This window comes from Myotis yumanensis, unplaced genomic scaffold (assembly GCF_028538775.1).
Source record: "Myotis yumanensis isolate MYYU_CA2020_CCGP unplaced genomic scaffold, mMyoYum1.0.hap1 SCAF_15, whole genome shotgun sequence".
Taxonomy (NCBI): Eukaryota; Metazoa; Chordata; class Mammalia; order Chiroptera; family Vespertilionidae; genus Myotis; species Myotis yumanensis.
The window spans coordinates 52,632,189-52,657,859 of record NW_027223766.1 but is presented as its reverse complement, the minus strand read 5'-3'; the positions used below and the strand labels follow the sequence as shown (position 1 = coordinate 52,657,859).

At 54.2% G+C, this 25,671-nt stretch overlaps 1 protein-coding gene across 3 annotated transcripts in view; it reads left to right on the top strand.

Annotated features, from left to right (window-relative positions):
- The window catches only part of TRAPPC9 (trafficking protein particle complex subunit 9), a 162,836-nt gene that overhangs the window by 44,791 nt on the left and 92,374 nt on the right, over window positions 1-25,671 (top strand). For all 3 annotated transcript variants that reach the window (XM_070392421.1, XM_070392420.1, XM_070392422.1), the window contains 7 exons: window positions 6-151; window positions 1,808-1,893; window positions 4,510-4,636; window positions 5,528-5,660; window positions 7,412-7,575; window positions 8,319-8,471; window positions 10,375-10,499. In XM_070392421.1, coding sequence (XP_070248522.1) covers window positions 6-151; window positions 1,808-1,893; window positions 4,510-4,636; window positions 5,528-5,660; window positions 7,412-7,575; window positions 8,319-8,471; window positions 10,375-10,499 — 934 coding nt within the window. The remainder of the gene's footprint in view (window positions 1-5; window positions 152-1,807; window positions 1,894-4,509; window positions 4,637-5,527; window positions 5,661-7,411; window positions 7,576-8,318; window positions 8,472-10,374; window positions 10,500-25,671) is intronic.

The window sequence follows — 25,671 nt, the reverse complement described above, 5'->3', positions numbered from 1 at the left end:
TGCAGGCATGTGAAACTGCTGAACCTCCCTGCCAGCCTCCGGCCGCAGAAGATGAAGAGCTTGCTGGGTCAGAATGTGTCCGCCAAGAGCCCCTTCATCTACTCGCCCATCATTGCCCACAGCCGTGGGGAGGAGCGGAGCAAGAAGATCGGTAGGACCATCCTCCTGGCTTTCGAGCTTCGCCGCGCCCGCCCACACGCAGCCAAGCCTTCGTGCGTGCAGGCATCTGCACAGAGCAGTCTCTCCTCTCGGCTTACCGGTTCGCTGCCTCCGTCGGGCAGTTGTCATAGATCTGACTTTTAAAAATGTGTTTCACGAAAGGGGATGTTTGTGGGAGTTGTAGAGGCCAGAGGGCTCTGTTAGCGGAGACTCATGCGAACTGCAGCGGGGCAGTAAGTGGAGTGATTTCCAAGGCCTGGCGTGGCTTCCTAGCCACTGGGATGAAAGGCTGACTCCATTCAGGGTTGGGTGGGGATAAGGACCCAGGCGGGCCCTTGGCGCCTGGGGCTGTGCGGCTGCAGGGTCAGCCCCGGGGCCGGCCCTGCCTCTATTTTTTCCTCTCCCGGCTTAAGAAATTGTCGAGGTTTCATTTTATGAAAATAATCCTCTGTGCTGCAGTGATCCTCATAACTGCAGGCGCTGCAGGCGTCCTAGTCCCAGTTTACAGACGGAAAACAAGACAGCGAGTCTAAATCGCCTGCCTGGGTGGAGCTCGGACGTGGCTGGCTCAGGCCCCAGCCAGGTCAGTGGTCACAGCCAGGGCATCTCCTTTAGCACCTGGCTCCCCATCACAGCGAGGAGCACCTGCTCACTTGGATGGAGGATGCATTCAGTGGGTGAGGCAAGATATTTTCTGAGATGTAACAGAAGCTGCAGCCAGAATGTATATTATTGGTTGGACACCCATGGGTAGGAAAATGTAATTTACATTCTGTGGCTTCTTTCTCTTTGGTAATATACTCATCAGCTAGGACCTGCCTAGAGGTTTGAAGGATCACGTATCTTTATGCCACAATTCCAGTCTCCATGAACGAGTCTTCTTGTATGATTGGGGGAGTTGTGTAATTGACACCCCTCTTCTCTTGCTAGCTGTCAGCCAGGCCGCTCTCAGCTCCTCCAGGCCGCTCTTGGGGCTTTGCCACATGGCCTCCCATAGGCCTTCTCTGGCTTTGAATCTTTTCTTTCAGGATTCACCTGATTAGACCAGGCCCACCCAGGGTACTCTCCCTTTTGATTAACCCCAAGTCGACTGATTGGAGACCTTAGTCAGTCTGCAGAACCCCTTTACCTTTGTTACAGAGCAGAACTTCCTCCTCATATTCGCACTGGGGAGAGGCTCTCCAGGGCACCTGCCCCAGGCTGGGCGTCATCTCAGAACTCTGCCTCCCACAGGTGGTGACCTGCAGCCACCCTGGGAGTGGTCAGGGAGGAGAAGCCACTGTGTTACGGAGGGGAGAGACAGGGGAGCAAGCTAATATGTCACTTAACTGGCCTCGGGTCCCGGGAAGCTGTGCGGCTGGCGGCTCTGTGCCCAGCTTGGCGCTGTCAGGACTGATTCGGTTTTGTGAGGCTGCATTTGGCTTGATGGCGAGAATCAGTCTCTGCTGATGGCGAGAAATACCTGTCATGTGGCACCCAAGTGGCGGTAGGACCTGCTCTGGTTCCGAGAAAGCCTGTGGGGAAACCAGCTTTGCCTTGGCTACCTCATGACGATATTTATGCCCGCTGCTTCGCCGGAGAAAGGACTTGCCAGAGGAAACCTTGTGAAATACGCAGAGTACCAGCTAACACATGTGTGTGTTTCTAGATTTCCAGTGGGTGCAGGGAGACGTGTGCGAAGTCCAGCTGATGGTGTACAACCCCATGCCCTTTGAACTCCGAGTTGAGAACATGGTATGTATCACCACTGATTCGACCCTTTGGGGCTGACTACCACCTTGCTATGAAGATGTGTTTTTTACCTAATACTTGAGGCTCACATCCTAAGCTGTGTCAGGTTTTGTATTTGCTTTGTCAGGGCTGGTCAGCTTGTAAGTGGAGATCACACCTTATCTTTCCCGAGTCTCTAGTGCCTGGTACTCGGTCGGTGTTTGAATCAGTGGACAGAGACCCCTCTGATGGGGACTCACATCGTGTCTAGTTGCTTGGAAATCAGATTTGAAATCATCTCCTTGAGGTTTGTGTGCGACGATCACAGGTCACGTTGCTGCTGCATGATGATGAGGTGACCAAGGCTGAGGGAGAGGGTGACGTTCTCATCACTCTCCTGGGCTTTTTCTCAGCCTCGAGACCCGGGTGCTGGTCCTGTGTGCAGGGCGTCCAAGCTCACCAGGGAGCGGTGTCTGTCGGAAGTACTCACCTAACTCCATTGTGGGAGGGGCTTTATCCTGGCTGTCCGGGCTGATCCCAGTGATCCCAGGGCAGAGCCCACTGCGCAAATCCCCTGTGTGCATGTTCACAGGGAGGCCTGCAAAGGAGGGTTGAGACACTCGGAGTTTTCCGACGCACATTCAGGGGCCAGGGCAGGTGCTTCGTGCAGGTGTCTGGCTGAGTGCCATGCCATGGCCAGGCCTTGGGCGGGGCACCGGGGCCCGATCCCTGCGGTGATGTGGTCAGTGCTGTGGTGTGGGGGTGCACGAGGGGCCGCAGGACCCCTGTGCAGTCAGGCAGGGATGACGACGGCTCGGCTGAGAGCGCCAGGTGAGTCAGAGTTCCCAGGTGGGCGGGGCATTATTTATGGTGATACTTAGGCCTTCAGCACGCGGCATAGTTTTCTGAAATCTGTGTGAGTTCTTAGAGCGTCTGCTGCATATTGAGCTGACAGTGCTGAGGCTGTTCAGAGGCGGGCCTTGGAGGGTGCTGCCCCCGTGGTACAGGAATGTGCTGGCCTCCTGCTCCGCTTGTGACCAGGCCTCTCCAGGGACTGTCTCTTGGCCAAACAGGGAATGATAGTTGTTTAGAGAATCCTCCCCAAAGTGATAAAAGTATCATCTGCCTCCTGCTTTTTCTTATACTGTTTTTATCTTTAAAAAAGTAGCTTTTCATAAAAAATTGGGAAGAACAAAGACTAAAATAGAAATGACCACTAGGAGCCTTGGCTGGTGTGGCTCAGCAGTTAGAGTGTCGGCTGGTGCACCACAGGGTCTCAGGGTCTCCCTGCCAGGGGCACGTAGCTGGGTCGCAGATTTAGTCCCTGGCCCAGGTCAGGGCGTGTGTGGGAGGTAACCAATCAATGTGTCTCTCTCCCATCCGAATTTCTCTCTGTCTGTCTCCCTCCATTCTACTCTCTCTTAAAAAAAAAAAAAAAAATGACACTAGGAGGTAGCCCCCCAGTCATGGTCAGGTTTTAAAAAATTAAGTCATGAAATATCTCAAACATATGACATGTTACAGGGAATAATAAACATTCACATATCCACCATCCACATTTAGAAAATGTTAACAGCTGGCCATATTTGCGTTAGCTATTTTAAAAAGAAACAAAATGCGGCCATATTTCACCTAGAGGCAATAGCCGTCTAATTGGTTTCTGTTTCTACTCCTGCCCGTGACATCTGTTCTTTACATAGTTGGATCATTTCTCACTTCTGCTCAAAACCTGGGCTCAGGGGTGCTCACTGCCACTAGAGTGTCTCTTGGGTGCTTTCTGTAGACAGAGGTAGGACAATTGTGCATGCATGTACATTAGACACGAACTTCCTTATGTACCCATGTGGACATGCATGTCCATATGTATCGACACACATGTACACACAGACACGCACGCCCACCTGCACCTATAAGCATGTCCACACAGCCATGTATCCCCATATGTGCCTACATGCATGCACACACAGACATGAATGTCTACATATACCTACTTGCATGTATGTCCATATGTGCCTACATGCATGCCCCTGCATATGTGTACATAGACTCATGCCCATATGCACAGCACAAACACAAATTTCATAAATCCCGACTTCACAGGGGTACCTCCAGTTCTAATCCGTCTCCATAAGTCCTCTCTCGCCTTCCTCCATTCCACACCTGCGTCCCTCTTCCAGCGTGAGAACTCGGGCTCACAGCATCAACACGTTCTTGCTAGGTTATTGCAGCAGTACCTTACCTTTTTAAAAACGACGCCTTGGTCACTCTGCTAAATGCACTTACTAGTTTTTCCACTTAGATTCCGTAGGGTTTTCTGTGGCCACAGTGTGTGTGTGTGTGTGTGTGTGTGTGTGTGAGAGAGAACTGTCTGTGTGCCTTTCATTTCCTTTTCTTGCCTTCTTGCCCTGGGGCATGTCTGTTACAATGTTGGGCAGTCCAGAGCTGACATCCTGCATCGTTTCCAGTCGTGGGGCAGCCCCTTGAGGCCGGGGACTCGGTCTCGTTCACTGTCAATTCGGAAATGAGCTGATGATTCATAGATGCTGGACGATATATTTCCACGCTTCATGTTTTTTCTTTTGTGCTTACATTCCCATTTGGTAAAACAAACTTATTCATGTCGCCTGCCCCTTGTTCCAGGGGCTCCTCACGAGCGGAGTGGAGTTCGAGTCTCTTCCTGCGGCACTTTCCCTCCCCGCTGAGTCTGGTCTTTACCCAGTGACGCTCGTTGGGGTCCCGCAGACGACGGGGACGATTTCCGTGAACGGTAAGGGGGTTTCTCTCCGATCCAGGTCGGTAGGACGGCCAGCGCTCTGTGGCCCTGCCTCACGGAGGCCTGTCCCCGGCAGCACATCCTAGTCCCAACCACCGGCCATCGCTTCATTTTGTTACGTAGGAACCTCAACATTTCAAAGCCATTTTATTTATTTCATTTTTTATTTTTAAATAAATTTTTATTGATTTCAGAGAGGGAGAGATAGGGGCATAAATGATGAGAGAGAATCATTGATTGGCCGCCTCCTGCATGCCCCCTACTGGGGATTGAGTCCACAACCTGGACATGTGCCCTGACTGGGAATTGAACCGTGACCTCCTGGTTCATAGGTCGATGCTCAACCACTGAGCCACGCCGGCCGGGCTCAAAAGCCATTTTAAAGCTTGAACAATTTCAAGTGCTTTTGTAACTGAGGGAGTTTTTTTTTTGTCGTGGAAATTTTGCTAATGTTAGGTTGTCGTTCCTGTCCACAAGCAGCAGGTTTGCTGTCTCACGTGGCGGTGATGATGACAATCATCGGCTCTGGAGCTTAGACTTTGAATCATTTTTCAAAGACTTAAGTCACGTGATGTCCTGGAAAGGTGTGCTGGCTCCCACTCTCAGGTTATAGACAGCCACACTTGAAAAGCACTTCAGGAAAGGGACGAGATGGAATTAAGTTGTGCAGAGATCCCAGTTTACAGAGACCTCACAGGCACATGTTCACTGGGGCTCAGGCAGCCTGGTAAGGTGGGCATGCGGGTGCTGTGATTAGCTCCGCCTCCAGGGTAAGCCGCGGGGTCTGTGGGTGGGACTGGCAGGTGATGGGCCTGAACCTCAGCTCGGCCCTCAGGCCTGAGACTGGAAGCTGGCCGGGTGGAAGCCCCTCCTCTTGTCTCCTAGGTTACCACACCACCGTCTTTGGCGTCTTCAGCGACTGTTTGCTGGACAACCTCCCAGGAATAAAGAACAACGGCTCCACAGTCGAAGTCATTCCTGCTCTGCCCAGACTGCAGATCAGCACGTCTCTGCCCAGGTAGATGCCACAGAGCAGGTGACGGTCTCCGGACCACACGTGGCACTGAGGCAGATGGCTCAGTGTGCGTCGCTCCATGTGCGCCTCTCGGGCACCGGGAGCCTGAGTCAGGCTCCAACTTTGCGACTAGAGTGTGGGCAAGGGCTGTGTCGGGACAGAGGGAGCGATGGGCTCTGTGACAGCGAGTGGGGAAGCGGAAGGGTTTCTTACCCAGAGCAGACACAGTGTGCACTTAGCCTCTGCAGTCACAGCTTTTGTGAATACAGTGAGGGGTGGTTTCACGCAGGTTAAATTACCGAAAAGATAAATCCGTAAGTCAGGATGCAAGATCACACCAGTAATAATGCTCATAAGCCCTAGCTAGTTTGGCTCAGTGGATAGAGCAATGGCCTGTGGACCAAAGGGTCCCGGGTTCGATTCCGGTCAAGGGCACGTACCTCGGTTGCAGGCTCCTCCCTGGCCCTGGTCGGGACGTGTGCAGGAGACAACCAGTCGATGTGTTTCTCTCACATCGATGTTCCTCTCTGTCTTTCCTTCTCTCTTCCACTCTCTCTGAAATCAGTGGAAAAATATCCTTGGGTGAGATGAACAACAACAACAAAAAGACATAATACAAATAAACAATACAGTAATTAATAGTAACATAAGAATAAACTTGGCATTTTGTGCACTCATACCGCAAACCCACTTTTGTCAACCCCTGTACCTATTAATTACAGTATAGGTAGTGGGATAGATTACTTTTGCATAAGCATATAACATAAGCTAAGACATTTACTTCAATGATGTCAGAAAGCTCATCGTAAAAAGTATCTCAGAATCCCATCACCATTCATGTCCTTGCTCTTGGAACTTGGGATTGTCTCCATTTTTGCTCTTACGGAGCATGCTGACTCTTTTGGCTGTTTTTGTAAGATGTGTCTTGGTATTTTCTGAAATGTCCTAAAAGCTCCCTCACACATGTCGTGGGCACTGTGCTGGATGCTGGGCGCAGGCCTGACACCAGTCCTGTCCTTGCCCAGGCAGTTCCAGTGCCGTGGGGAGATGGACAGGGAGCAGCAGTCCCAGGGCGCTGTCCTCAGGACGCTGACAGGGCTGGGGGTCACAGGGGCTGCGGGAGTCCTTCCCGGAGGTGGCGTACATGCCTGCGATGGGAGAGGTGAGGGAGGAGGAGTTAGCAGGTGAGTGGGCGGACAGGAGGGTTTTCTCGCTGAGGGAGCAGCCTGAGACCAGAGGCAGGAGGAGCATCGCGTGAGTGAACTCAGAAGGGATCCTGGCACTCATTGTAAGAGCTAAAGGTGTAAAACTTTCAGAGGAAAGTTTTCATGCTCTTGGGTTAGGCAAAGAGTTCTGCTATTGACATCAAAAGCAAATTCTCTATCCGGGCTGGAACCAGAGGCCCTGGGCCGGGCATGACTGGTCGTGAGCCCAACTTGCTTAAGCGTCGGCTTCTCCCTGCACAGCGCAGGTGTGAGACCGGCACTGGCTACACACTCTTTTCTGTGCTTTGGACCAGACAGTGGGTGAAGCTCTCTGTGGCGCGTATAAACACACTCGGGTCTGCCCGTCCTCTGTGGCCAATTCACCCTCCTGTTCCTGGTGGCGGGGCACTGGGTTCCCTGTTCAAAGCCCAGATTCCCTGTCCCTAGTTCTGAAATTCTACGTGTGGTGATATGAATACTTCTAAAATGCACTGGTTTTCTTTTCTTCTTTCTTTTTATGATGCATTATTGTTACTACCATTATCCTAGATCTGCGCACTCCTTGCAACCTGCCTCTGGTGACGAAGTATCCACGCATGTGTCCGTCCAGCTTTACAACGGAGAGACCCAGCAGCTTGTCATCAAGTTGGAGAACATCGGAGTGGAGCCCTTGGAGAAGCTGGAAGTCACCTCCAAAGTCCTCACCTCCAAAGGTGGGTGCTCCCGGCAGGTTTGCCCTGAGCAGTTTATCGCTCTATTCCGAAGACACGCTGTTCTGTGTCGTGTGCAGAGCGTCTGAAAGCTTCTCCCGCTGTCTGATGCCCTCGTGAAGGTGGCGTTCTAGTCACGTGTGAAGAGTGCACGCAGGAGGCTAATGGAGCAGAGGATGCACCCTGTACCCGCCTTTCTGTCCTAGACCCTCAGGAAGCATTCTTGAGCGAATGAATGCAGGGGTGTTGCAGGCTCAGAAGAGTTCTGCCTGGGACCCACCTGTCACCTGCAGCCAGGGTTTCCTGAGTGGGTCCAGTGCCCGGAGCCCATGCATCCCTCTGACAGCCTCTCCGTGGGCCACTGACCTCAGCAGGCCCGAGGCACAGGCATCTCCATGCGTGCACTGGAAGGTGGACTCCGACAGTGAGCGTTAGCACGTGTGTGCATTTATGAGCGTGTGCCATGCACACTCCTCGTGGAAAACCACAGGAAGCGCTCAGTGGTTGCAAAGGTGACTTGGCTTCAAGCTTGGCGCCTCACTCCTCTTCGTGCCTCACTCACACACCCAGGTGATGGCCTCCCAACACCCAGGACTGGCACTTTCTTGGCACTTTGATCTATAACATTTGAAATGGTTTGCGTTTTTCTTGGCTTTCTGAGAATGCATCAGAACTTCCCGGGGCATCAGCGAGCCTCCTGTTGCCTCAGTCACGTTATCACCATCGCACTGTTGTTGTCGTTGCAGAAAAGCTGTACGGTGACTTCCTGAGCTGGAAGCTGGAAGAAGCCCTGGCCCAGTTTCCCCTGCAGCCCGGCCAGGTGGCCACGCTCACTGTCAACATCCAGGTGAAGCTGGACTTCTCGTGCCAGGAGAACCTCCTCCAAGACCTCAGCGACGGTGAGCTTCCCGCTCCCATTGGCGCTCCGCGGGCCCGGAGCTGCGCCGCCGCCCGTGCTTGTCACTCACTCACTCAAGCTGCTTGAGACTCCTGGGCACCTCATTACCCGAGTGAGTCCCCGTTCATCTGAGAGCAGCAAAGGGCTTCTCAGTTAAAGTTCCTCGTTCACACCCTTCATTGTGCTGTGCTCGGGGCCAGGAGGGCACCCTGAGTTGGTGGAGTGAGGGAACTGCATTTTTCAAGTTCACCTGCTGTGATCTAATTAGGGGATGATCAAGCTCTCCTCAGAGTCTGGTGATTTCTCTGAGGCCTCAGAGTCTAGAGAACATGGGACTTTATATTTGGGAATCTCTGATTACAGGTAAGATCCCATGGATTAATGATGTCAAATTATGAAGCGTGCATTCAGACATTCATGTGGCGGCATTGTGGGTGTATTAGTTAGCTCTGCCATAACAAAAGACCACCGACAGTGTGGCTGTACAACAGAAATTTATTTCTCACGGCTCTGAAGGGTGGGCGTCTGAGAGCAGGGGCTGGCATGGCTGGGTTCTGGTGAGGGGCCTTCTCCTGGCCTGCAGATGCCTACCTGACCCCCCCATGTCCTCACGTGGCAGAGAGAGCGCTCTGGTGTCTATTGTAAGGGCACCAGGCGTGTGGGCTTAGGCCCCATCCTCATGACCCCATTTAACCTCAGGGAGCAGCAGGTCCAGAGGCCTGGCCCTCGGTAAGGCAGTGGATTGTACCTCAGAGGCTAGATGTCTCTCTCGCTCTCTGGGAACTGAGCTTGGTCTCCCAGCCAGCCTCTCCCAGCCTTCCCTGTGTGCTCAGGAAGTGATGCGGTCAAGTCGAACTTGAGAGACTAGGTTAGTTATGGGTTTTGTCTTATTAATTCATTTACTTACCATTTACTGAGGGCTCGTGATCTGCGTGAGCCCGTGCCTGCTGCTGTGGGAGGTCCGGAAGTGGGAGGGACGAGGATTCTGCCTTCATGGAGTTTGTAGTCAGTAAGGAGTCGGGGACACACACACATTGCTGTAGTAATTGTAGCGGTTTCTGTTGGATGCTTGCCGGTGCCGGGTGCTGAGATACGTACTTTATATGCAGTGACTCATTCATGCTTCCAGACAATCCCACGGTCCGTGTGTTATAGCTGCTCCTTCTTTAGGGATGAGGCACTTCAGGCTCAAAGACGAAAAGGGACTTGGCCGAGGCCATTCAGCCGGATGGTGGAGAGGCTGGGAGTCAGGCCTCCAGGGTCTGATCTCCACCCACGTCCCTGGCAGCAGCTTGTGCTCCTGGGTCTGGACTGCAGGCAGGGAGCGGGTCCCGGGGTCACACGGTGCAGGGCAGTATTATGGAAGAGGATGCCTGTGACCAGAGACAAAGACACTGGGAGGAGCGGGGACCAGGGGAAGAGTTTTGGTGGAAGTGCCTGGATCCAGGAACAGGAACAACAGGACTCAGAGCCTGGCCGTGGTCCCTGTGAGGCTGCGCTATTTCCAGTCTGCCCTTCACTTAGTGTGTCATCCTTTGGGGTCCCACCTAGAGATTCTGGGACTCAGCATCAGTGTCCTGCCTCCTTGGGGGACACTCAACGCCAGGGTTTTCCCCACCTGGCCCTGCCACTACATCAGAGGCCCTGCTCACATCCTCGGCCCCTGGGTCCAGGTCTCTTCTGGAACCTGCAGGCCCCTCTGGGGAGCTTGGTGCTGGGCTATGTGTCTCCACGCAGCTTTTCCTGCCACGGGTGTGGGTGCTCGTTCCGGGGCGTCACCAGAGTGCAGGGAGCACAGGCTGGGCTGGCAGCGGCTGGCTCTCCCCTCTTACTGTTTATGTCTGAGCGAGAGCTCCTCCTTCCATCCAGCTGCCCTCTCACTTCACTCCATCCTCACCTTTCAGATGGGATCAGCGTGAGTGGCTTCCCCTTGTGCAGCCCCTTCCGCCAAGTAGTGAGGCCACGTGTGGAGAGCAAGGCCTCGAACCCGCCCGAGGGCAGCAAGCCTGGGGACCCGAGCCACACGAAGGTGAGTTGGCCCCACACGCATGCCGCTAGCCACAGGGTCGGCGCTCGGCTCCTGCCCAGCCTTTCTGGAGGCAAGGTTCTGGGTGTTTCTCCAAAAGGGAAGGCGGCGTGGGTGTGGCAGCAGTGGTGTGTTTGTGGAACGTGTTTGTGGAATGTGGTTTCTCGGGTGCTCCTCTCGCCGGCGTGGGAAGCAGGATCCCTGGGCCAGCGTGCTCCAACCGTGGTGTTGCTGACTCGCTTCCATGAAATCTAGGAATGCGGGGGTTCAACCAAGGCGGGCCCTGAGTGGAGTAGGCTGTTTCCTGCCTCTTTCTTCATTTGAAAAACGCATTTATTGCATTATTATTCCCAGTTCAGATGTTAATTCCATAAACTTTTCTTATTTCTTTGGCACCTCCTTCCCCTCATTGGTTTCCAGACACTCAGGCAGCCAGAGGCACGTGCGGTAGCAGGTGTGCAGTGCGAGGTTGGGGTGCGTGGGGGCCTCTGGACAAGCAGAGGGGGTCATGTCCACAGAGCTCCTGCGTCTGAACTGGAGCACAGGTTTCGGGTCGCAGAGTCAGATTTAAAAATCCTGGGCCTCGCCCTTCCTGCTGGTTGGGTGATGGTGCATGAATTTTTCTTCAGTTGGAGTTGCGTGTTTTATAATGATTATAAATGTGGTGCTTGCTTGCACGTGTGTTTAAATATAATTATTTAAATACCATTACTGTTTACTGAGTGCATCCTTGTTGTCTGGCACTTGTACAGAAATTGTTCTTCTAATTCTCACGATGACTCTGAGGGTGGTCTTCTCCTCCAGTGAGGGCGCTGGCTCCGGGAGATGTGACACGCTCAGTCCCTCCGGTCCCTGCCCGTCGCACTGTGACATGCCTTCCCTCCACCGCCCTCCTGAGTTTTGTGCATTGAGCCCAAATCCCCCCCCCCCCCCATCCTCTCCCAAGGATATTTTTTCCATGATTTTCAGAGAGAGTGGAAGGGAGGGAGGGAGAGAAGCATTGTGTGAGAGAGACACATGGATTGGTTGTCTCCTGCACGCACCCTGACCGGGGCTGTGGATCGAACTTGCAACCCAGGTACATTCCCTTGACCTGGAATTGACCCTGAGACCCTGTGGTGGGCAGGCTGACACTCTAACCACTGAGCACACTGGCCAGGGCAAGCCTCTTGATCCTGCTTTCCAGTCCTTGGTTTGGCCCCACCCACTGTGGTGGTTTATAGGTTCTCTCCGTCCCTTCCAGTCGTGCCTGCCTGTCTGCCAGGCCCACTGAGCCTTCTGAGTGTTGGCTGCTTGCCCACGCCCCGGAGGAAAGGAGCTGGCCGTGGTGGACTGTGCTCTGCAGGCCCGGCCATGCCCAGTGCTGTCTGCTCAGAGGTGTTCTCAGCGTTTGAAATATCTCGTCAGGGAAGCGGGGACACTGGGATTTAGGGAAGGTCTGAGCCTCACCCTGGTTCATGGAGTTAGTTAGCGGTGTCGGATCCAGGGTAGAATCCGGGTCCCTTCTAACCTGGACCCTGAGTAGGATGGGACCCATACCAGACTCGGAGCAGGATGTCCCAGGTGACAGACCCCGTGCCCCCAAAGGCAGTAGGGAGGGGTGTGTGGGAGCAACTGCATTAGTCAGTGGTCTGTTGCTGGGGAAGGTGATGGGGAGCTCGAAACTGAAACGATGCAGGGACCCCCGGTGTCAGGGCACGTCTGCTGCGGTTCTGTGGGACTCCTGAGGGGTGCGTGGCGCTGTGTGCCAGGCTTGGGGTGCTGCTGCGGGGGCCCCTATCGCCCGGCCTCCTGGCACTGCCCAGCTTGTTACCTCACACATCTCCCCAAAGCAGGAAAGATGATTTAATTGGAAATGTGCTCAACCTGTAAAGCTATCACCCAGGAATGGCGTAGTCATGGAAACAAGTGAGTCAGTGGAAGCAGCTTCGAGGGAGGCCCTCGGGAAGTGAGAAGGGAGTGTGTCCTCAGGTTCCAGGAAGACGTCGTCCCTGTCCAGCGGGCACCCGCTGTCTGTCCATGGTCCCGAGGAGTCGTCCTGCGCGCTGTGTGGCGAGTCTGAGGACTGAACAGATTGTGTGATGTGGACACAGGTTAGAAATGACCTTCCTCTCAGCCAGGCCCCGCAGCACAGCCTCCGGGCCTTGCGTCCCCGCTGTGACGTGCAGTGGCCTGCACAAGGCTGGTGGGCTTGCTCACAGAAACACAGTCGGAATAGCCTTGTAGCTGTTAAGGAAATGGGACTCCTGTTAAAACCTCCCCATAGAGAACATTCCCAGCCCGATGGTTTCAGTCATGCATTTTATGAAGCATTTAAGGGAGGAATAACATGGGTTTTATGTAAACTCTTCTTTCAGGAAACTTGAAAGAGAGTGAATACTCCTAAGTGTTCTGTGGGGTCAGCTTTGCCCTGGTACCAAAGCCAATGGAGAGGGTGTGGAGCCACAAGGACCTGGGCACAGACTCCGGGCATGTCCCGTTCAGCAACATGTAGAATGTGGACCAAGTGGGGTTACCTGGGGACTGCAAGACTGGTTTTAACATTAGCAACACAACACATGCAGTTCTCAGTACCAACAGACCAGAAAGGAAAAGTACCAGCGTCTCCATGACGGCTGCAGAAAAGGCATCCGACGACGTGCCCTGTTTGTTTCCAATAAAACTCACCGACTGAGAACTGGAAGGGATCCTCCTCAGCCCACCACCTACACTCCCACTGTCCGGAGAGGTGCAGAGTGACTGCCCCTGGGCCACGCCCCGTCCCCTGCCCTTCAGCTGGGCTGCAGTCCCTGCGACCGACCAAGGTCCTCCCTCTGTTCCTCCAACTCCCAGCATGTCCCCAGTCTCAGGGCCACGTTCGAGGCTGTCTTGCCTGCCAGGCCTTCCAGGTGGTGTGAGCAGAGTCAGCGCTCCTTCCCGCATCTCCACCCGCCCCCCACTCCCACCTCTGCTGTCATTCTGTGCTTTATCCCCGAGTTCCCAGGAATGTCCTCATGGCCACGGGCTGGTCCCTGCTCAGCCTGAAGTAGATCTTCCCAGATCAGATGCTCCCCACAGCTCAGCGACACACTCCCCGTCCACGGACTCTCTTTAATCCGAAGAGCCTCGGCATCAGGGAGGCGAAGCGGTGTGTTCTCATTCGGTCAGGCCTGGCGGTGACCGCCCTCAGGTGACGGCTTCGGTCTGTTGAATATTCCTGTCACTTCAGCCTTCACACTGGAGCCCTGGGATGTTCGTGTATGTTCATGTATGTTTTATTTCAACAATTGCATTTATAAACGGGCCGACTGGAAGGCTCTGCTAAGAAACCTTAAGAGCAAATGTAGTTAAAAAAACTGTGTTACAACAAATGGCCCATTTTGTTATGCTGTGTTACAAATGAAAACTTTCCGTGAGCCCCGTCCGGTGGCAGAATGAAGGCTCCCATCGGCTGGGAGGGGACAATGCATTTGCTCATTGACTGCTTGCGCACAGGACGGCAAGGGTGGAGCGTGCCGAGGCCGGAGGGGCTTGGGGTCCACACCAGCGAGATTAGTGCTTTCAACAGTGTGTCCAGTTGCTGCGCTCATGACGGCAGCGTCCCGTTATTCAGGTGGAAATTACCCGCCGCTCAGGAAGATTAAATAACGCACCCAAGGTCAAGCCGTTACCCAGTAGAAGTTAACACTCAGGCCCAGATACGTCTGAGTCCCAAGCTGGCGCTATTTCTAAGTTTCCAGACTTATGGGATACAAAACATCCTGTATCGATTCTGGCCGTATTTATTGAGCAGCGAGCAAGCTTTCTCGCCTATCTGACTCTCAGTTTTAATCTGTAAAATGCAGATAATAGGTCTTCCTCCTGGGCTATTATAAGGAGCAAAGTGTCTGCTATTAGCCCTGGCAGATAAGAAAAGCTTACCAAATGGCAAATCCAATTCAGTTCCAAATTATTTCTAATCTGTCCCAGTAATAGTTACAGAGACAGGGAAGTTCTCTCCGCAAAGTTTAAGCACCAAAGCTCCAACGGAATCCTTTAATCTGCCCAACAATTTCAACACTTAATAGGAATTGAGCAGTAAGGAGTGGAGTCTACTGCAGGGGGAATTCTGGAACAGAATTAAGGTCAAGGCCCAAAGAATGTTCCTTGGGGTTCCGTGACACCTTTAGGACTTTGCTTCTGTGATACTCGTTGTGCATCGAATCTCTATGGCATTTCGTTCACTCCATCCAGGCCAGTCCTGGGAGCAGGCGGTTCCGGAGCGGCCCCTGGCAGGAGACCCAGCAATGCGACCTCAGGCTGTGAGAGGCGCTGGGGAAGTGCAGGATGGAGCAGGGTGGGGCCCGCTGTGCTCTGGATAGGCCGTCAGCACAGCAGCCTGGTAGACGGCTTGCTGCACAGAAGTCAGGGCACCTGGGATGCCAGCACCAGCTGCCATGGTTACCCCCTGCCATGTTTCCTAGTAGGTTCTGAGCTGAGGCTGAGGATGGCACCTGGCTGACGAACTCCTCCTGCTGCCTCGCTGTGTGGTCGAGAGTCCGTTTTATAGCTTGCTTTGTCCGTACTGTACAGTTTTATGTCTCAGTATGTTTTTATTGCTTCTAATATCCAGACAATATTAGAATTTCCCCCACTTGACTCCCAGATTCTATTATAACTAATTAGTCCAAACCAGCACACTGCCCGGACCACTCACACGCCCGCTCTGTGCGCCACGGAAGTTGGTTTTAATCCAGCACCGTCTTCTCTTTGATGTTGCTGAGGCCCTGGAAGGAAGCGAGCTGGAGACACGCATAGCACTGAGACCGACCCCTCCAGGCTGCACAGCTAGAGCGCCGATGTTCATCTCCCTGGAAGTTAGCTTAAGAGTGGAACTCTAACTGAGCCCTGGAACTCATTGCGGAGGCGGTAATAACAGACTCCGAGAGTGGGTGCTTTGGCCCCGAGAGCGGTGATGGACCAGTACCCCGTGTTTCCAAACACCAGCCCGGCGCCGTGCTCTCTTTCCGTCTTGGCAACAACCTGTCATCTACCGGTGTCTCCATTTGGGATGGGGAAACCGAGGCTTACAGCAGACACTTCGTGACAGTTGACACAGCTAAGAAATGGCATCGTTGCGCCAGGCCCAGGCTTGTCTGAGTCTGAGGTCTCGCCCCCAGTGTGGGTCCTCCCTTGTTCCCCGGAGCCCCATGTGTACGCACTGTTCCTCCCGTGGACACGGAGGCTGTGTATACTGCTGCATCTGTCCCCGCGTTGCCCGTGTCCTCGTGGTAGCAGGCCCTCGCCACACTGGCTGTCACCTCCTCCCTGAGCCCAGGGACACCCCCACCCCCGCTGCTGTCTGCTTTCTCCTCCTTCCCCTTTGACAAGCTCCTGAGTGGGAGTCAGGTGTGATGTGTAGAAATGTCACCAGCATCCAAATGACTCAGTTAAAGAATGACTGTGTTTTCACATTAAATATCAAGACCTGTCATCTGACAGACGGTACAAATGACAACGAGAGACAATGTTTCCGATTGGAGCCGTTCTGGGGAGTCCAAGAGCCTCGAGCCACAGTAGGCATCGGACAGGGCGTGGAGACTCGGCGACAGGTTTTCCGGAAGAGTGTGCGACAGCATCTGCCAAATGGGCATCGGGTGCTAAGCAAAAGCCATCGGCCGCAGCCCCGAGACGTCAGGAGCAGTGCTGTGCACTCGAGGCCGTGCTTCCCTGGGAAATGGGGGGGCAGGAACCGCCCCCCAGAAACTTAATCCAGAGAAGCATGCAGCGCCGTAGGGTCAATTTAAACAATTCCAAAAAATAAATCTGCTGAGGCTGCATGAAGAGTGTAGGATGCTCGCCAATCTCCGGCCTTCGGCTCGGGAAGCAGCGGGTGCTCCGCGGCTGGAGGACCGGCTGGGTTCCCTTGGCCCGAAGGCTTTCAGCATCTTCAGTGTGTGGACACTTGGCCTTTGCAGCCTCCGCAGCCCCACTTCCCAGCTCACACCTTCCTCCTGCCCCTCAGGTGAGAGAGCGCATGACCCTGGGCTGTGGCCTCCTTTTAAAAAGTTCTTTTTATTTTGGAATCGTTTTAAATGGACAGAAAAGCTTCAAAGATAGCAGAGTCCCCACAGCCCTCCCCAAGCCTGTCTCCCAGCGCCCTGGGTTCAGTCCCGGCTTTGTCAGCTCCTAATTGTGCAGCATCAGGAGGTGACAGAGCCTGTCTGAGTCAGGTCAGACGCTGGGCACCGTGAATGCCCGAGGAGGGAGGGAGGCGTGGCTCCTGAGTCTGGAGACTAGCGGCCCACCCGGCCCGTGGTGTGGCCTCCTCCTCACCTCACTGCGCAGGCCTCCCGAGGAGACCTTCCGTCCTCTTGTTACTTGAACATCCTCCACTGCACGAGCAGGCGCAGGCCAGCTCACCCCATACTGTGTACCCTCCAGGGAGAGGCCCTCGGGGGCCGACCACTGCTCTGTCCTGTCTTTACTCGGGGCTGCCTCCCCCGGACAGGTCTTCATCTTCCCCTTTGTTCTGTGTTCTTTCATTTTCTGTTCTGTCCTCTTGAAGAGATATAGATATTTTATAAAGAACCACGAAACTCATTAATGAAATATCCCTAAGGGTTGGCTTGTGGCCGGAGTGTCATCACATATCTGGTAAGGAGAGAGGAAGTTAACCACATCACCGTTTCATCTGGAGAGGCCTCCATAGCAGGCGCCGAGCCTGAGAGCAGTCTACAGTCTGCAGCCCCTGGTTAGAACGAGGCGCTGAAACGGGTTAGGATCTGAGGCTCCAGCCCCGCCGGTGTGGCTCAGTGGTTGAGCATCAACCTGTGAACCAGAAGGTCACGGTTTGATTCCCAGTCAGGGCACGTGTCTGGGTTGCAGGCTCGATCCCCAGTGGGGGGCGTGCAGGAGGCAGAGAGCCGATCAGTGATTCTTCGATGTTTCTCTCTCTCCGTCTCCCTTCCTCTCAGAAATCAATAAAAATATATATTATCTGCCCTTTAATAAATATATATATTTTTAAAAATCTTAAAAAAGAAGAAAAGAATCTCTAGGTGAGCCCTGGAGGCAGGACTGGGCTCCGCTTCCCTTTTGCAAAACGAGCAGACAGCAGCTTCCACACGTGGGAACCAGCGTAGTCTCGGCGCCAGGCTGCGTGCAAATTCTCGGTCATTCTCAGAGCAGCCCTGAAAGGCGAGGGCTACGAGGCTCATGTACAGCCCTGGTTTGTCTGTAGTCGCGCAGCGTGGAAGTGGCTTGGCCGCCTGACCTCAGCGCCCTCGCTCTGCCGCCCGGCCCAGCCTCGGGCTGCTCCGTTGGACACTCTAGCGGGGCACAACCATCAAAGGAGCGTGTTTTCTGAAAGCACAGGTTCCTTCGGCAGAGGAAGCTTGATGGGGGAGTGTCATTTCCTTCCTCCCCAAGTCAACTTCTCAAACTTCTCTGAAAACAAACAGCCCTGCCCTAGATGTTTTAAGCTCAACTTTGCAGATTTGTATTCAAGCTTCGCCATCACCTGACTCAGGTAGACTCTGCAATGCTCCAGTACGAAGCTGTTCCCAATCAGGAAGGTAGGTCAGGCTTGTTGGTTAAATTGCTGTTCGCGGTTTTTAAGCTGAGATCTGCAAGAATCTAGGCCTGCACTCCAAGTGTGTAATTTAAATTTATTCCTGTAGGTGAGCAGCCATGATCCCCACCGCATAGTCACCTTGGGACACACTTGGGTTTTAGATCGTGGGGCCGGGGATTTCACTACCGTTTACTTAGACCCTCCCTCCCAGCCGCGCGGGAAGCGGGCTGTGTGTGGCAGGGGTCTGAGGCCTGTCCATCGGCGGAGATTCTGTCTCGCCTCGGCTGGACTTAAACAGCCATTCCTGGAAGTGGGGCAAATGCCTCAGTAGTCGTGGCTGCTAGTGGTTATTGTTCGTGGACGTGGTTAAGGACAGTTGCTGTGTGACAGGCATCGCAGGGACATCCTGCACGTTGTTTCCGGTCCTCAAAGTGAATGAAGTCGGCGTAGGTTTGCAGGTGTCCAAGCTGAGTCTGCAGCCACCCAGGCCGGGCGAGTCCACAAAGGAGCATGGGCTGTTAGAGAGGGCGGGGGGTAGCGGGGCCCAGGCCTGCTCTCCCTTGGAGGTTCCCTCAGAGCCTCGCTTCCAAGCACTGGCAGGTGGCAGATGCAAAAGGATGGAGTTTCCTCTCCCCCACTTCACCTCGCCTAGAAACCCTCTTTAGAAACGTTCTAGGTCAGTGGTCGGCAAACTGATTAGTCAACAGGGCCAAATATCAATAGTACAATGATTGAAATTTCTTTTGAGAGCCAAATTTTTTAAACTTAAACTATATAGGTAGGTACATTGTTATTACTTTAATTAGGGTACTCCTAAGGCTGAGGAAGAGCCACACTCAAGGGGCCAAAGAGCCGCATGTGGTTCCCGAGCCGCAGTTTGCCGACCACGGTTCTAGGTGACATTCATCCTTCACCCAGTTAGTTATCAGTTATCACTCCTGTCCCCAGAGACGCAGCTGTGTGCTTCATGCTCGTTCTCGCTGTGATATTTCTGTTGACATTTCTGTTGACATTAATTTGCATCCACATCCCCGGGACCTGATCGTGGGCTTCATTTTGTTTGAAGACAAGGAGCTCCCACTTAGAAGGTGTGTTGGGTGCCCCGGGCCATTGTGAGGGCAGAGGCAGCGACAGCGAGAGCTCATGCTCGCTGGGCCCAGCGCCTGCGTGTCTGTGCGGTGCTGTGGTGGGGGGTGGGCTCCAGACCTAGACAGGCCTGGGCGGCAGTGACCGTGGCCGGGAGGTGTGTCGAATGGAGGCAGTGCCGGCTCCAGGGAGGAGGGGTGTGGACAGCACCTCAGCTTGTTCAGCTGGTCCAGGGGTCGTACATGGAAAGGTTGTTCTCTCACTGGGCGGGAGGCTGCACACGCCCTGGAAGAGGAAGCGCTGGGTGAGTGCTTGTGGTGGCCGAGCTCTCTGTGCAGGCGTCCAGCGCCAGTGCACCTCCCCCGGCCACCCCCCTTGCTGCACCCGTCACCACGTGGCCGAGGTGCTGGTTCGCATTGGAGACACGCAGCAGGCCTCTCTGAGCCCCTGGTTCTGCACCTGCCGCCCTCTGTTTCTACTGAGGCCATTCATTCGCTGCTTCATTCATTCATTCATTGGTTCACTCAGCACCCAGGAGGCAGGCTTGGATGTGATTGTCCTTCTTGGTAAATGGCTGTAATAACACCGAGGAGACCAGACATGCTCCCTGTCAGTGTCTGGTGGCCTCTTCCATTTATTGACGGCTGCTGGCTGGCCTCTGGGCCAGGGTCTGGGCATTGGGGAGCCAGTCCCTCTCCTTAAGGGGTCCAGCCCGAATTAGAATCTGCGGTGATTTGACTGTGAAAGCCATGGAGAACCTGATGTGCAGGTGGGAGGCTGTGTCTGCTGAGGGTCCTGGCTGTGGGGGTGTCACAGCTCCGCCTGCGCCTGGCCACCAGCCGCCAGCTGCCTTCCTTTCCTGCAGTGCTCTGCTTCCTGCAGGGAGCAGGCAGGTCTGCTGAGCCGAAAGTGGACCATGTCCCCCACCGCCCTTTAAAAATTTAGTTTTAAATTTTGTGGTAAAATATACATAACATAAAACACCCTCCTCATCACTTTTCAGGGCAGTCCAGTGGCATTAAGTGCATTCACATCGTGGTGTAGCACCACCACCACAAACGCCCTCCCCACAAGTTCATTATGTAGTGGTGGTGGCCAGGCTCCATGGAGTTTACTGATTATTTCTTCATCCATCCATGAAATATTTATTGAACACCTGCTGTGTATTAGGCACTGGACTTAGTCCTGGGAGAACAGATCAGATAAGACAGATACTGTGTCTACAGAATGAGACTCTACTAAGGAAATAAAAAACCAGTCTTGGCTCAGGTGGGAGTGCATGGAACAGCCTTCCACAGAGAGGGAATAGCATGTGAAAAGGCACAGAGGACTGAAGCAACAGGGAAGTTGGCGGGAAATGATGAGGAGCCTAGAGATTGAGTGCCAGCACACGGAGAGGAAGGGTGAGGTTGGAAAGCAGGGTAGCAGGTTGGGGCTGTCCCTATACCTTCTTTTGGGTTTTCCCTATAACAGCACATCATTCTCAATTCCCCTTGGATTCTGTAGGGTCAGTGCCTTACAGTTCACACTCACAGAGCGGTAGGCCATAAGCTTGAGGCAGGGAGACTGCCCTACAGTGGGGCTGGGGTCCCAGCGGAAGTCTGGTAAGGGCTGGGGGCACCATTGTCCCGAGAAGAAAGATGGAGTTCCGGCCCAGAGCTCTGGGACTGGGCCTGGGGAGGCGGCCGTGCCAGGAATCGGGCTTTCTCCTTAGTGTCCTGCGTGGCGTGGCTGCTCACACTTCCCTGGCGGCTGGCTCCGGCTGGGCTCACCTGCACGCCCCTTCCTGCTCTCTGCCCTCTGGTCCAGCCTTGCTCAGGGTGAGATCTCTGATGTCGCTGAACGAGCAGTTCTATCTGCAGCAGCAGGACCAGCAGGGAATCTTCACGGTGATGTGCTGGGTGTCCTCATGGGCTCAATCTCTGAGCCCTGCCTGCATCTGGGAGAGGGGTAGGTTTACTCAAATGGGCAGGGAGAGATCAGGTTGGCAAGGTGCCCGCACACAGAAAGCACCCTGTGAATGCCCGCATCTTCTCTTCTAGGACAGGGAAGGGGAGTGCCTCAGACGCGGTGCCCCTGGGGGTCTAGGGACCTCCAGGTGCGTCCCTTATCTGCTGAGACCTTTGAGCCGGCCACCGACTCCTCTGAGCCTCAGCCTCCTCATCTGTACGGCAGGGAGAATAAAAGCCCATGAGACTAACTTCATCATGGACGCACTGGACGCACGACAGGGCACACAGCGAGCACCAGTGTTTGCAGCAACGGCGCTGTTCTCCTCTTGCTTCTAAACTCAGGATAGTCTGGTTCCCCGCTGTCTGCTCCTCTTCACTGGCTATGAAATAGGGCAGCAGCGGAAACAGAGGCCACGAAACTCACTCGGGAGCCTATTTTCTGGGCTTGAGCAGGCAGCGGCCGTCGGTGCAGTTCCCCGGCCTCACCGCACGGGGCCGCCCTTCCTCAGGGAGACGGAGCTGGAAACAGTGCCGAGCATCTGGTTTATTTGTTAGCGCCTCTGTTGCATGGAACGCCTGGTTTCCTTTGGATTTGCAGAGTGAGAGACCTGGTTTCCTTCCTCCCCTCAGCCGAGTGGTTTGGGTGAGATTCAGGATAAACTCCACATTACCTGTGAAACGCTGTTTATTAAAAGTGCAGACTCCCTTTCCCTTCCTCACGTGCGTCCCCTGCGGACATGAGCCGGAGGCAGGAGGCACACCTTTGCCGGGAGGACACCGCCCGGAAACAGTGGGATGGAGGGTGTGGGTTTTGGACAGTCATTCACCAAAGAGTCACTGGGGGTCTGCTGTGCGCACGGCACCTTCAGCAGGGTCTGCGTCCAGCGGAGGTGGCCATGCGTGCGGGATGAGGTAGGCTTGTGAATCCAAGGTGGGCCAAGTGGAATTTTAGGTCCTGAGTGTATGGGAAAGAGGGCAGAGGAGAGCAGGGCGGGAGGCTGGCGGCTGCGTGACGTAAGGGGCCGGGCCTCCCTCCCAGCCTGGCTCCCCAGCCGTCCTCTGTCACCCGCTGGGCCAGGAGCTGGCTGAGGGCAGGACTCTGCTTGTTCGCTGCCGCCTCTTTAGCACCTGGAACTTCAGCCTTGGCCATAGCAGTTGCTCTTTCAATATTCCTCCAACTAAGCAAAGAAGGGAGTCTGGGAGAGGGCCTCCCGTCCCCAGGGCCAGTTCGTTAAGCTGTGAGATCACATTGGGTCCGTCCTTGCCAACACATTTCGGGGAGAGATGACGAGGTCGGCCACTGCGCTGCCTGGCACGTAGGAACATAGTGGCTGCTAATTCCATTTTCCTACGGACGACAGCTTGCTCACGTTCTGACAGGGTACATCCATTAGTCTTATGTAAAAAGAACATGCCCCTTATTTTAAAGAAAAATTACTGAATTTTGTGAAAAAGGAAATTTATGACCCAATGCAGAAATTGTGCCTGGAAGTTCCACTTGTTGGAGAGAATTGCATTTTTCTTTGACCTGGACCCTTAGCTGCAAATGGGAGGGAAGCCCTTGATTTGGGCTTTGGCTGTTGAGTGGGGTCTTGTCTGCTGGACCCTTCCCAGAGCCATGTGCTCAGTAGTCGTCCTTGACGGTGGGTCCTTCCCTGCCCCTTCCTACCTCCTCCTTCCCTCCCCCCAGCAGACAGGGAAGGCTTCCGAATGGAAAAGGAGTGCTTTTCTGATTTTTGCTGCTGCATAATGGTTTTAGGGACATTTTATTTGGACCTGCTTTTTTTGAGTCTCTCTCTTCCTTACATTAAAATTTATTTATTTATTTATTTTTAATTTTTATTATTTCTAATTCTTTATCGTTTCAAGTATTTTGCATATAGTATTACATATGTCTTCCCCGCCCCCCCCCATTGACCTCTCCCCAGCCATCCCCACCCCTACATTGAAATTTTTGTCATTCTCTCTGCTTTCCACGTTCAGGGGGTCCAGGGTGGCGGGGGTGCCAGGAACGAGAGTGGGGAGATTTGAAAGGCCTCTGGTGTTGGGGGTTGTGCACAGCTGGTGGGGTTAGAGGATGGGGTGGCAGCAGGATTGATGGATGGGAGGTGGCAGGGCTGGGGAGCCCCCGGAGAATCCCTGTGCTACGGGAAGAAGTTTGGACGTTATCCTGGAGGGTCCTCGCAGCTACTGAGCGGCTTTTAGCCATTGAGGGTCATAATCAAATTGGCGCTTTGGAAAAACCACTGAGCCAGTAACGCGGAGGGTGGGTCTGACGAGTCGTGCGTGTGTTCATTCACCGGTGCCGTGCGCTGTGCTCCACGCTTAGCACCGCGCCCTACGCTGGTGAGGCAGAGGCCACGGCAGAGACAGTGCAGTAACGAGCTGATGGTTACTGTGGGAGAGGGACCCATAACACAAGGTGTAATGCAAGGTGGTCATTGTAAGGGCGCACAGAGATGGCAGCAGGCGCCAGGAAGCCCACCTGGACTGCTCCAGAAGGTTTCTAGGAGGAAAGACAGAGTTTGGAAAGAATTGTAGGGGAGATGGGTGCTCATCCAAAGGGCAGACTCGGAGATAGACACGCTTACAGGGAGGATGGCAGGATGGGAGGACGCCATGATGGGAAGATGCCAGGGAACGTGAAGATGGCCATCTCCAAGCCAAGGAGAGGCCTTGGAGGGAACCAACCCCGCGGCACCAGGGTCTCAGACTCCGGCCCAGCGCTGTGAGGCAGGACTTTCCTGTTGGTTCAGGCCCGGTGGTGGTTCTTCACTGCGGAGCCCTAGCCGACTGCTGCAGGGAGGAGGGGAGGCTGTTCAATAGGAGGCTCTCAACGGGTCCACTCCAGCTGCGGATGGAAACCAGACCTCCGTGTCCTGAGATCACAGCGCCCTCTGCACAGGGCTGCTTTGTTGCTAGTGTGGCCTGAGGTCACAGCCCTGCTGAGTCATGCCCCGGCCCCTCCCGAGCAGGAGTCAGGGTGTCAGGACCCCCCTCCCTCTTTATCCTTCATCTGCTGTCAATCTCAGCCTCCTCTAATCTGTCCTGTGCGGTTGATTTTTTGCAACCTGAGTGTGGGAGTGAGCTAAGTCCTTGATAAATGTCATCTTCCTGGTTTGATTCCATATATCAGCCAGAAGTCGCTTACAATTTCAGCTCTCTGTCTTTCAGGTTAGCTTTCCCTGGAGACCTGTGGTGTCCACAGAACTGAAATAAACTTGCCTATTTTGTCTTTATTTAAGTCACTGATGGGGAAAAAAAAACCCCACCTGTAGGAGACAATGCCAAAGGGCAGCACTGAGGGCAGAGCCCTGCCACACCCCTGGGATCGGGCTTGAAAATCCTTCGCCTCATGCTCCCGGTCCCAGGACCATCTCAGCCCCCATTCCTCCCTCTCATTCCCTGTCCCTTACTTGTGGGTGTGGCTTGCTCATCTACCAGACGGTCTTCACCCCTGTCAGTCTGTCCTGCTGGTCTCCTCTTCTCTCCTGGTTCTAGTGATCATGTTGCCCCGCATGCTGCTTCGGGCTAACCCCTCTGACCCAGCTGGTATCCACCCCGATGAACTCCTAGGCCTCAGTGCCTCACCTATAAAGTGAGGGTAGTAATGACAATTTACTCACATGAGGGTGTTGTGATGATTAATCGGGGTAATATCAGTAGAGAATTTGGCAGTAATGCTAAAGCCTCAATATACATTCACCAACCTGGTCACTGCACCACTGCAACCACCATCACCATTACCACCACCATCACCATTACCACCACCATCATCACCACCATCATCATCACCACCACCACCACACTACCATCACCACCATCACCCCACCACTACCATCATCACCGCCACCTCCATCACCACTGCCACCACCTCCACCACCTGTACCACCATCTCCTTCACCACCACCACCACCACCACCACACTACCATCACCACCATCACTACCATCATCACCACCACCGCCGCCATCATCACCACCACCGTCATCACCACCATCACCCCACCACTACCATCATCACTGCCACCTCCATCACCACTGCCACCACCTCCACCACCTGTATCACCATCTCCACCACCACCACCATCACCACCTCCACTCCATCACCACTGCCACCACCTCCACCACCTGTACCACCATCTCCTTCACCACCACCTCCACCACCACTACCACCTCCACCTCCACCACCTCCACCATCACCACCATCATCACCACCACATCACCCCACCATCACCACCACCACCACCATCACCGCCACTGCCTCCATCACCACCACCTCCACCACCTGTACCACCACCTCCACCACCATCATCACCATGTGCACATCCTCATCAGAGCGTCCCGCCTGCATGTCCCACATGCCTTGCTACTGCGTGGCAGGCTGCTGGTGGTCAGCTGTGGCCGAGCAGCTCCTGTTTCCTCTCATGCCATCTGGAAGTCTTTTGGGGTTTGTACAGTGCTGTGCAGGCGTCCACACATACATGCATGTGTATTTGCATGTGCATGTGGGTGGGTGTCTCATAGAGGCCTCTGCTGGAGGTTCCTCAGGGCTCATGCTTGTGTTTCATTTACTGACTCACGTGGAGCAAATGCTTGGATGAG